Genomic DNA, 13,055 nt, shown 5'->3' on the forward strand with positions numbered 1-13,055 from the left:
GCAGCCAGAGTCATTAATGGTACTCTGGGTTCACTTTCAGCCTTGTCTAGCAGCCAGAGTTGATGGAGATACCCCTCCGGGTGGGACTGTATTGCCCAGTGACCAGAGTCCATAAAGTCACTCTCCGGGCATGGCTGTATGGCCTAGTGGTTGGAGACAATAGGGTCACCTTTTGGGTGTGGCTGTATGGCCTAGCAGCCAGAGTCAATAAAGAGACCTCTCCGGGCATGAATGTATGGCATAGCAGCCAGAGTCACTAAAGTTGCTTTCTGAACAGGGCTGTATGGTCAAATGACCACTTGGAGTGAGAGGTGTGGGAGGCCAGGTTGGGGGACCCGGGACCTCCCTGCTCCGCCAGGGTCCCAGCCCAGGGCCCTTGCAGTGGCAATTGTGTCTGCCACTGGGTCAATTGGGATCCGTCTGCAACACGCTGATTGGCCTTGGGACAATGGCTTGTACCCCCGCCCCGCAGGCTACTTCCTACTTGTCACTCCAGTCAGCGATCTGAGCGTCTTCGGGGTCTCTGGGTTCTTCAGCCAGTGCAACTCCCTGTAGCTCTGACCTCTCTGGTAGCTGGGCATCTGTGTGGGTCTCGGTGCCTCTGGCTTCCGTGGTCTGGGGCTCCAGTAGTTCCTGAGCAGGAGCCAACAAGGAGCATATTTTCTCTCCAGCGGTCAGTCCAGACAGAGCCGGGAGTCTCCTTCTTATACTGCTGTTACACCTGGAACCTGTTTATGTGAACAGGTGAGATGTGAAATTGTGAAAAGTAATGGCAAAGCTGCTATCAAAGGAATAAACCTGTCCTGGCAATAAGTCAATTGGTCCTCCCCAGGATGCCAGTCAGCACCCTAGTTACACTCACTTCTGTAGCGGGAGATGTGACAGACTGACAATATCCTGTAATAGCCTGAACAAACCTTATGGAATTAAGATGAACTTTACTGATTTATATTAAACTTTACTGAATTAGGGTTAACATCTTCGGGGTGCATGGTATTAAAAATGCAAAAGTGCATGTGATGTTGTGGATTTCGGTGTACCTTCTCTAGTACAAGTAGGGATGTTCCTTTATCAGGTTTTGGAGCCACCAGCTGGGAGAGGTTTGCATGCACTAGTTGAAACTGGATTCTCCAGAGGGCAACAGACAAAGAGACGACTTTTGGATAAAAGACTGAGTTGTATCCAGCAAGCGGACAGGACACCTGGTCCATGGAGGGCCCCAATCCTTAGCATCGGGTTGGAAGGACTGGGCCTACTGACACCTCAAAAAATGGGATAACTGTTCAAAGCTGAAGCGCTGATGAACTTGTAACCACAAAGAAATAGCTAGGGTGGGTGTCGGTTCTCTGACTGTTTTAATATGTTTTCTCTGTAATGCTTTTTACCTTAAGAATTAAGTAGGCTTGCCTAGGAAGAACTGTGTGATAACTGATCTCTGTGGCAATCACTCTGTTATCAGTCTCTAAAGAAAATGCAAGGAGGCCTGTTTAGACAGACTGTCTTTGCTGGGAGTAACACAGTGAAGGCAGGGAACTGTGCGGCCTGGAAATAAACCAGTCAGAAGGGAGTGAGATGTGGGTCTCCCCCAGCCTCTGTCCTTGTCGGGTGAGCAGGAAGCCTGAATGTAGGTGCCCTTGCTAGACCACTGAAGGGAGAAACAGATGCAGTTGCCCTGAACTGTGACAGTTTGCTCCCAACATTTGAATACATGAATTTAACAGAATTAATAACTCAGCATGCTCTCATCAAACCAGACAATCCTAGGTCTTGATAATCCATTCTGCTTAGAAATATAGTACGTTTTCTATGAATATAGAGCATCTGTTCCAATAAGGCCTGAATTCTGATTGGGGACTTTGGGCATCACCATTATACAAATAATAATTAATAGTATATCCGAATCCTCTCCAACATCACATCAGTTAGTTTGGCTGTTCTCCTCCATGTTTCAATGATCCCAAAGCCCACTTAGTTCATCTCTACATCTGGATTAAAGAAAACATTTGATTATAATGAGCAAAAGAGTATAAACCAGTTCTTTTGGTGAATCTCTTAATGAGGTAGTGGAGTACCATGAAGTTATTTTTGTTGTGATATGAGACATTACACAGTTTACTATGTATCTAGTCAACAAGTTGCATACAGTTATAAAAAACTACCAATTTCTTCTTTATCAAGTATGAAGCTTCCAATAATCTCTGACAGCCTGCAATCTCTGCAGCTTGTTGTTAAAAGATGCATTAAACAAGCCTGTCATCAGTCTTGCCTCTTACTGCTATAACTCCAACATTCAGTTGCTACATTGACTTGGAAGAAACTCTAGTTTTGAAAAGCATATCTCACAGTCATACTGATGTTCTATTGTACAGATCTCAACTAACTTAAGCAGGTTTTATTAGCTTAATTGGTATAAATAATTTATTTGTATGTACACATTATTTTCAAGTTAGTTAGAGTAGAATCTGAGTTATGAACACCAGAGATACAAACTGACCAGTCAACCACACACCTCATTTGGAACCGGAAGTATGCAACCAGCAGGGGTGAAAGTAAGTTGAGTGATTTACCAATACGCTGGGGCCAGCCCTGGCCACCAGAAGGGGCGGGGCCTAGGGTGGAAGGGGCGGGGCTGAGGGGGGTCAGAGCCAGCCCCAGCCCACCCTATAAGGTAAGTGCCCCTGCCCGTCTCCTCCTCTCCCCCACCCCCAACCAGGGTAGCAGCAGCAGCCCAGGGCTCCCCTGCTTTTACTGCCACAGTCCTTTAATTAGCTGCCAGAGCCCTGGGGAAGTGGCAGGGCTCCAGCGGCTATTTAAAGGACCGGGGCGGCAGAGGCAGCTGGAGCTCCGGCCCTTTAAATAGCCTCTGGAGCCCCCGCTACCCCAGGGCTCTGGGGGCTATTTAAAGGGCCTGCGTCTCCCCTGCTTTTACTGCCCTGGTTCTTTAAATAGCCCCTGGAGCAGCAGCAGCGGGGCTCCGGCAGCTATTTAAAGGGCTGGGGCAGTAGAAGCAGGGGAGCCCCGGGCCCTTTAAATAGCTGCCGGAGCTCCTCAGCTACTACCCCAGGGCTCCAGCAGCAGGGCTCTGGAGGCAATTTAAAGGGCTTGGGGCTCCAGCCACTGCTGGGAGCCCCAAGCCCTTTAAATTGCCCCCTGGGGAAGCCGGGCTGCCCCAGTACGGTGCATCGGCTCTTGCCGGTAGGCCGTACCGGGGCGTACCGGCTTACTTTCATCTCTGGCAACCAGGCAACACCCACATACACTCACTGCAAATATACACAGTGTTCAGAGTTATGAACAACCTCTGTTCCTGAGGTGTTCCCGAAGTGTTTGTAACTCTGAGATTCTTCTGTACCTTCACAAGTTGAACAGTGAAGTAAAGAAACTGTGCTGTATTTATCCAGGCAGATTTCTTATTTCGGATGGCAGAAGGGAGTATAGCAAAATAAATTTAGATAGAATGATGGAGAATAATTCCTAAGGGTAAGATCTGTTCAGTTTTTAGAGTGGAATAATCTCCTGAGGGATTTTTTTTTTAATAGTGATCTAACAAACATACTCTCAAGTGAATACTATGGAGGGATTATGGGTGAGAAGGAAATGCACATACCTTGTTTGAAGGGAAACTTGTTAAGATTATATTCATGATTTTTTTTTCATTCATTTTTGTGAATATTCACATGAGTAATGTCATTGTTCACAAAAAAGTTCTCCCTACCTGAGGATGCCCCTACCTGAGGATGCAGATAGGTCTCAACCTCTTATTTTTCATCCCCCTCTTCGGTGTCTGGTCTACGTTAAAGGTTATGTCCATTAGTTCAAATGATAGAGGTCTCTGATGAAAGGGTATCGTTCAAGCCCTGATGATGATGCACAAGGGTGCTGGTATGGTTACTTGTGATATAATTTTGTTTTTTCTTCTAGTTTCTTTAAAAATGCTATATTTAATTTACAAACAACATAATTGTTTTTAAAAGACACTAGAAAACATCAGTCATTTTATAGTGCAATGTGGAAGAAAATCCAGAAGTTCTACATCATGGTCAACTGTCACAGATTTATTTTTACTTATGTCATGCATGAGCAGGTTTGACATTAGAGAGGTATGGTTCAGTGCTAAGGCAACATTACTTCCCTGAACAGAAGACTATTATAAAGGTATTTCACTGGTTTAAAAGGATATGGTTGAAATATTTCTTCTCCTCTCTTAAAGAATATTTTAAATGATATGGAGACCTGCTAAAAATTGTTGCTACAGTGTTTCCCCTTTTAAAAAGAAATCCACCAGTTGCCTTAGATAAGTGAATAAAAGTTTCTGGTTATTGCCTGTATTACATACAGAAAATACTATGTTAACCTGGTTTATATATCTAAGACAATATATGCATATTTTTTTTAATGTGGGAGATTTTCTACTGACTTCAACAGGCTTAGAATCAGGCTGGTTTGTCTTGGTTATATTTCCATTATTGAACAATTACCCATCGGTCTCTGAATTCCTTTACATTTGGAAAATCTGTTGGTTTTTGGCATAACCATACTTTCAGCATAACAAATATAATTAGCTCATGAATACTTGTGCCAAGATTTCCCTCTCCCTTGTAATTTACAGATGGAGAAGATGAAGCATAGACTATGAGACTTGCTCAGAGTCATCACTCAAGTCAGTGAAAGCACTGAGATTAGAAACCAGGGCCCCTGATCCTGCAAAGATTCATTCACATGCTTTAACTACATATGCTGTGAGTAGCCCCATTGACATGTTTAAAAAGAAACCCTGAAATAAAACCTACAATCAAAGAATATTAAGGCTGAAAAACCAAGCACTTAAAAGTTAGGAAATGCCAGAATCAAGATTGCAGTGTGTTGCCTTAGATCAGCTCCCTTATGCATATCCATATAGTCTTTAACTATATTTTTAATGCTATTTTTTTCCCCACAGGATCCATGCCTTGCTCAATACACAGAGTTGACAGTGCTCAATGAATGGGTAACCAATCTATATTTCTTTTTATCATCATCATAATCATTCACTCTGTCATCCCACTGACTGCAATTGTTGGAAACAGGCATGCAGCAATTCTGCAAAAAAGGCCATATTTTTGAAGTTTAATGAACCTGTCCTACCCACCCCCACATCATATATCATTTGAAATCTTATTTTATGCATATATAAATGAGGTATAATGTGGAGCTGTCAAGTGCTGCCATAAGCCTGCAGGTGAGGTGAAACAATGGAACCCAAAATAAGAAAGTGTCATTGTTTTGTATGCAGTGTTGTTGTAGCTGTGTCGGTAGCAGGATATTAGAGAGACAAGGGTGAGGTAATATCTCTTATTGGACCAACTCTCTCCCCAACAGAAGTTGGTCCAATAAAAGATATTACCTCACCCATCTACTTTATTTATTTTTGTACAATTGCAGAGACACTGCAACATGACTATGACTACAGCCTTTATTGTTTAATTTCTACACCTTAGTTTGCTGTTTATTTGTCAAAGCTACCAGAAGACAATGTATTAAAAGGTTTGTATTGGTTTTGCATAGGAATTTTTTTTTTCAAAATGATGAACTTGTTTGGCATGTGGCAAAAATGTCAAACAACATTTTGCAATATACTGACATAAAATGTTTTCATATGGCATTCTTAATTTTCAAAGTATCTCATTATAGGTTTCTATATTTTCAATTGCAAGTTGCTGACCAGATCAATCTCATCTGAAAGCTGTGCTCCAGCAGCAGTAGATTGCGTGCCCAAAATTTGTTCTGCATAGTGGGTAGATATAAATGTACGTGAACTCCTAATGTAACACTTCTCTATTTGTAAGCTTTTGTACATATGCTGTGGGATCTAGTCTGCCTAGTAGAAGATTTTAAGCTGTAATTGCTGTCATGCAGTACTACCCTTTGAAATATTCTAGAAACTAATTTTTTAATTCAGGTCAGTACTAGTGTCAGAGATGATTGTACACAAGTCCTTGTTTCTGCACTGAAGAGGGAAAAAAAGCATGTTACAATTCTGATCGATCATGTCATCAACAATATGACAAACCCATTTGACCCTGAACCATATCCAGAGGTCCTTATCAACATATCTACTGGACTGCACATAACACCAGATGTACAATAATCTCTGCTGAAAATAGCAGATGTTGGTGCAGTTGGTTCTGATGGGCCATGTATCTTCTTCAGCCCACCTGGCGTCAAAATATTTGCTGATGTGGTCAAGAAGACTAACTATAAGTCTAGCAAGGGAGGGACAGTCACAGCAACTGTCAGTCCAGAAACTGTTTCCCACAAAGAAACTATTCTTAGTAACCCAATAGGACCTGTGCCTATGTCCCTCTTCCGTTTTGATGGAAGAATGAGAAGAACAGACAAAGCTAAATTAGGGCATCATCTGGAAGCTCAAGCTGAAAGAATCCATGAGCTAAAGGCATATGACAAAAAAATCATAGTGCACATCAGAGATGCCATGACTGTCGTACAAATGATGGCTGAGATAAATTCCATGCATTTGATGAATTGGCTGCTGAATACTCGAGGCAGATCCTAAAAGGATTTCACAAAGCTAATTATGTAATCAAAGTCTGACAGATATGACAACATAACTCTGTAAAGATCTCCAGAAAGACAGCACCAGACAGGATTTAAGATTGGATGCAGGAGATACAAAGCGCAAGGTGATTGGTGGACACCTTGTGCCTCCAGGGAAAGTTTCTGAACATGGCACCCAACAAGCAGTAACTTGTGAAATTCCTCTATGTGTTCAAATTGCACCTGAGAGCATGAGACAGAATACTTCCTGTATTCTACATGAACCCAATGGCATCTGAGTTTCTACACAATCTTATTTGTGCCTGTACCAGCAGGGGTTGCTGCACAATCAACTATGTTTGTTCTCAGAACAATCTTCTCTGCACAGAACTGTGTATTTGCCAAGGCAATGAACACTGTAGTAACTCACATAGTCTTCAACAGCAATCATAATGATGAATAAGATGATGATATTGCCTAGAAATGTCACCAGCACTATTACACAACAATAATACCTATACAAATTATTATTAGATTTTTTTTACACTTTAGATTGTTGTTATGATTCATTGAGGTCACAAATAAATCCAATGTTATGTCTTGAAATAACACATAGAGTCATTAAACTAACATTTGAATGAAAATATTTAAAGTGGTTATTTTAATGTGTTGATGGTGTCATCATTTAGTCCCATTTCTATGGTAATGGCATGACTTCACTGCTCCACATCATACCTCATCTTAAAGTAGACATAATCAGCTTTCAAATAGTGTATGATGTGCATCTGTGTACAGAGGTTATAGTAAGTGAACCAAATATATGTTGTCTGCTGCTTGCTTGAAAAGTCCTGCTCAGCCCAAGAGTCCTGGGCTAGACCATGATCAGCTGCTCTGTGAGGATGGTGCAGCTGTTCAGCCAGAACATATGAGCTGGGAGATATGGAGTATGGTCAGCGAAGATGGGCTCTCCAGAGAATTTAGTTGCCAAACTTTAACAATTCTCAACTGAGCATGTGCGAACTAAGATTTGCAGTGGCATAAAAATTGGCCAATGTAGCCCATAGGATTATTTTGCTAGCTATTATATCCTACTAATCCAGCCAGCCTTGTCAAATAATATGTTTCTCTTTCTGAAATAATCCTTTTCATTCTTATATTTTATCAGTATTAATTCCTATGAAATTAGGATGTGTTGAGGCATATGATAAGTGTTTCCTAATAATTATACATAGAATAAGTTTTGCTAAAATGCAAGAAGCCTACTGGCCGGTACCCAATAAGATCCGCTAAATAGCTAAAAGTATAATCAGTTAAGAGTAAGTTAGCATAAAAGCTGGTAACCTTTGGCACAGATAGGAATGGTCCCTGAACTTTGGGGAACCAAAGGGAGAATGATACACAACACTGAAGAGATTTATCTGGTGTCTGCAACTAGTTGGTAACCGCAGGATATACCACAGACCTGGAAGTTGCCAAGAGAGCCTAGGTTGGCAGTTTTTGGAGTGAGACAATCCTTATTAATATGTAGAGAGTAAGTGTCATAATCCACTATCCTACAGGATAAGGGTACCCATAAATTTCTTAGGGTATGGAAATAAGATTTGGGTATAGTAAGTTGGGCCTGAATTACACAGTATCAGGATCCTATAAAATACCTTGTAAGGATTCATAGGAGGCTTTTAGCTCTGATTTTTTTATCTACCTATCATTCTATCTTCTATCACACTATCAGCTCAGCTTGTGTAGTATAGTATAACTACTCAACATTCCTAACTATTGGGGAAGACAGAACCATTGTGTTATCGGGCATGCCAGGAGTAAGGCTGGTCCTTCACCTCCCATTATCGGGTCCTCAAGGAAGGGTGTGAGTATGTTAGGTTAAGGTACTTATAAGAGGAATGTTACCACCAGGAGTTTTAGAATTCTTTTACTGTTTTGCAGTTAGAAGTTTCATAGCATTTATTATTCTTTTGTTAATCTCAATAAATTTTTTTATCAATTTGGTATTGTCCTCAGTTAAGCGTTTTTGCCAAGCATCCCAAGAGTCCTCTCCCGATACAGAACCCTCTGAGTTCTCTGACCCTGTAGTCTGAATTGGACAAGAACCTATAAATCTTCTGGTCAGATGCGATCAGTGGCAAGCCATAACAACTAACATAAAATTCAAGTCAACACCAACTTTGGGTGAATTTTATGGGGACAGAAAAAGACAGATGTCATCACATTACAGCCCCACTAGTTCTACTCCAAAGGTCAGGTTCCTGCTCCAAAGTAAGGAGGTGTTAGAGCTTCTCAAATGGTTGTAAGACTTTTTCTAATATGGTCAAAGAAAATATTTTCCCTTAAGTTTGTTTGTGGAAAAAGGGGAACCGTTCTAATTAAAACTTTCATTCCCCTCCTTCTCCTCCCCACCCAGCAAAAGCACCTCAGCCTGTAACAGACATCTGCCACAGAAAATTTCAGCCTGAACAGTTAAAGTTTTGCAAAGTTATATGCTGAATAAAGAATCTTATAATGGAAAGTGTTTGCCAGCCTTGATCTATAGGCAGTGCTACCAGCTCCACTTACAATACATATAATTAAAAATTTTAAAAACTCTGTCATACATTTTTCTTGTGTAGGTTGCACTTTTCATCAGTAGATTTCAAGGTGCTTTGCAAAAGAAGATAATATCCTTATCCCGCACATGAGAAAACCAAGGTACAGAGACTTGGCTGAGGTCACCTAGGAAGCCAGTTGTAGAGCCAGGAATAGAACCCAAGACTCCTGAGTACTGACCCCTACGGGATATCCATTAGGCCACACTCACAATAGGATAGGTGTAGCTCAACCATGATCTCATTTGCTGTGCAGCAGGTTTGACATAAAGTCTGTGTCAAAAGGCCTGCATTATTCAGCATCCCAGTGCAATAAGCTGAAATTTTACAGTCGCTTCAGACAAAGTAGAAAAACAGAGAATTAGAGATGTATAGAGAGATTAAATACTTTGAAATCATATACTGCATGTTTCCAAAACAGGGAGTCACAATCCACAGTGGGTCACGGGAAGATTGGGCCCCAGCTCCCCACTCCAGATGTTTTGACCTGGCATATGGATTTGCTGAGACACTCTGGTCTGGCCCAGCTACCCTTCTGTCAGAATCGGGGGCAGCTGGTGCAAACAGGAGAGGCACATTGACCCTGTGCACAAGGTCACAACATCACTCACTCAGATTTGACCTGGCTGGTCCCTCATCAGGATGAAGGGGCAGCCAATCCAAACCTGAGTTATGCTGTAATGCCTGGAACACCCTGTGGGACAGGAGCTACAGCTGTGGGGTGAGCTTGCTCTCCAGCCCTACAGCAGGGGTCTTCCCTCTGCACTGGGACAGTATTAGGATTGTTGTAGTATGATGGGAAAAGGTGTTGCTGTGAGTAGTCAGTGCCCCTTCCGCTGAGTGAGGAGGGGGAAGTTGACCTATGATTTTGGGCATCCCCATAAATTTGGGCTGTGGGTGGATCATAAAAACCAAAAACCAAAATGCACTTAATGGATTGTGTTACTAAAAAAAAGTTTGTGAACCACTAATATAGTTAATAAAGCTGACCTGGACATCAAGTGATATCCCATAAAATGAAATGTGACAGATCATATAACTGAACTGTCTGCAGACTCAGGCAGATATAACTACATTGGTGATACTCTCTTTTGTACCCCCCCCCCCACTTAAATGGAAGTTGTGATTCTGGAGCACAACTATGTGATAAAACATAGATTATGTGACAAATCTGGCAGCTATGGATTAATACTATATATGGAACCCTCAATATAGTGTAAAACTCTCTATTGCAAATCTGAATGTTCCTGTGTGGTCAATCTAAAAGAAAAACACTGAAAAGATCATTGACTGGAACTGAAAAGCTGGCCCCAAAATTTTTAGTTTGTTACTATTATTCAAATGTAACTGCTGTACTGACAGAGTACAATAATTAGAGTAAGAATGAAAGTAATTTTACAGCTTGTTATACGACCAAATTCTGTTGTTCTTATTGTATTTAACAAATGGCAAAGGTCTTCATGAGAGAAATGAAAAGCAAAGTAAATTTAATGTATGGGGATTACAGAACTATTTTGTTATCAGCTGCCATCAAGACTACAGGGAACGAATTCAACTTCATATTATCACAATAGAATGTAGAATAAAATAAAATGTGCATTTATGAACCTTGTCTCTTGGTGGTTGTTTCATGTTAATGACTTTATTAGCTGAAGTGCCTTTGGCATTTTGGAGTAGTACTGCAATTACAACCAACTCGGAGCTGTAAGTGCCCAGCAATTTTATCGGTAGGAAAAGCTTTTTAAAAGTTATCATCTTAATGATTTCAGCCATTCAGTGGGAGTGAAAAATGATGGGGGCTGGGGGTGGGGGGGTAGCATGAAGAGCAACTGTTAATTAGGTAGTTGTGTTTTGTAAAATAGTTAGGAAAAAAGCTCAGTTACAAAGAAATGAGAAATATTTTAAATGTCATAAAAATGGGCTTTCTCAAATCCTTTATAACCTCATTAGCGTATGGTAGCTGCGCAAGCCTGTTCACTTTTAACAAAGAAAACAAAAGGTGACAAGTAAAATGTGCTTAATGGACAGTTTATTAAACCAAGGTAAGAATAGTAACACAATTGTACAAAACAAGGCTAAGGGCTACAGCTGGGTTTTTTTAGCAAAGGAAGCAATATCATTCTGATTTCTGTAGCAAAGGAATTCACTTCATGATTGCCATTTTATTTGTCAATACCATTCTTTGTTAAGAAACGCAGGCTTGGTAAAAATGTGAAGAAAGGGAGATGGAACATAGAATATGTCCTCTAAAGAAGTCTTCTCAAATGCAGTAAGCTATTCTGGCCAAGTTCAGTCCTTGCAAGTGGAACTTAATTAACTTGAAGAAAATTGCACCAGTTTCTAGCAAAGCTGAATATGACTGTGCCAGTAAAAATGAAAGTGGGAAAGCTATTTGTTGTGAATTCAGGCATCCTCTCCCCTTGGTCTCATCTGATTAACTGAAAACAGACTCGATCGTTTAAAGTCTAATCCATCAGCCAGCTTGCTTGTGTGTGTGTGTTGGAGGGTGGCATTTATCCATGAAATATCGAATGGCAATGCTGCTACATCACTTTCAGTATAGTCCACCTGTAAAAAAGATCATTGTGATAGGGTGTCCAATACATACAAAACCCGAAGGGATTAAGGTGGCTAGGTAGGCCAATTAATCATCTATGCTGCACCTGGAGGAGGACCCAGGGAGTAATAAGGGTTAATTACAGATGAAACTCAGCTGGCCATGAACAGGAGAGGCCTGTATAAATCCCAGTAGCTGAGCGAGGCTATAGTCACTGTTAGGGTGAGAAAGCAAGGTTGGATGTGCCCAGGAATACAGTGGTAAGGATAGTACTGTGTAGACCTTGACTGCTAGTTATAGGGTCTCTGAACAAGAATCCAGTAAAGAAGGAGAGTGTGGTTCCTGTGGAGAAATGGAACCATTAAGGAGGCAGTGGGTCTGGGGAGATTTAGATGTATGTAATTTTCCCAGAAGGGGAAAGCTACAGTGATCTGGCTGGAGGACAAGCCATGAAGTAGGAGCAGTCAAGTCCTGAAAGAAAGAGAGAGAGAGAGAGTGCAACTGCAAGAAGGGGTGTTGCTCCCCCAGATGTGGCCAGCAGGAGGTGAGTAGAGCATGTTTCATAATCCTTAGGAGTAATAAAACTCACTTGAGTAAAATAAGTGAGGTTGGGGGAGGGGAAAAGAACAGACTAGATAAATGAGCAGTGGCGCTTCTGTAGTAGCTGGAATCAGGTGCTGGAAGCAGGAATTGCTGCATGATAGCAAATTCTCAGCCCAGAGGAGAGGGATAGGAGGATGACCTGGGAACTAAGTAGTGTGTATGTGGCTTATTTTTATAAACACTGAGATCCCTCAAGAATTTGCTGCAGTGTTTAAGAGTGGGATGCAATAAGACTATAATACATCATGCTGAGAGAGATTCCCTGTGTGCTATGGAAATACATGTGCTATGGAAATCTCATTGGCAATGAGAGGGAAAGCAAGAGCTGGACTTGCACAAATAATAAAAACATGTTGTAGAACAAAATCATATGCCAGCTGATTGGCATAACCATACAGTTACCTTAATATACTCAAGATAAAGATTCTCATAGCTCTGAATAAAGGAAATCAAAGTACAACCCTTCTTCAAACACTTGTGCACAAACTCCTCTCAATGCTATTTGTGTGAATGTTTAAGAATAGTGAATTAAAGCATATGAATGAACTAGAATTGGTTAGAAAATGTTTATTTTTAAATTTCAAACTGAAAACCAAAATATTTTTAATGCTACTTCCATTAAGTAGAAGTTTCTTGGTGGAAAAAATCATAACTTTCTGTGGAAAAGAGACACCTGAAAATTCACGTTTAGTCATAAACCTGATGTCCTTGGGGGAAAAGCCATTTTGACAGAATATTTTTTAACTAGTCTTTCTATGATACAT

At 41.0% G+C, this 13,055-nt stretch overlaps 1 protein-coding gene across 1 annotated transcript in view; it reads right to left on the minus strand.

Annotated features, from left to right (window-relative positions):
• Nucleotides 1–480: 480 nt before the first annotated feature.
• Nucleotides 481–13,055, minus strand: part of LOC140905541 (T-cell surface antigen CD2-like) — a 111,408-nt gene continuing 98,833 nt past the window's right edge. The window contains 1 exon segment of the mRNA XM_073329082.1: nucleotides 481–728. Within this exon segment, the coding sequence (XP_073185183.1) occupies nucleotides 481–728 (248 nt within the window).

The sequence above is a fragment of the Lepidochelys kempii genome, chromosome 1 (genome assembly GCF_965140265.1).
Source record: "Lepidochelys kempii isolate rLepKem1 chromosome 1, rLepKem1.hap2, whole genome shotgun sequence".
In the NCBI taxonomy this organism is placed as follows: Eukaryota; Metazoa; Chordata; order Testudines; family Cheloniidae; genus Lepidochelys; species Lepidochelys kempii.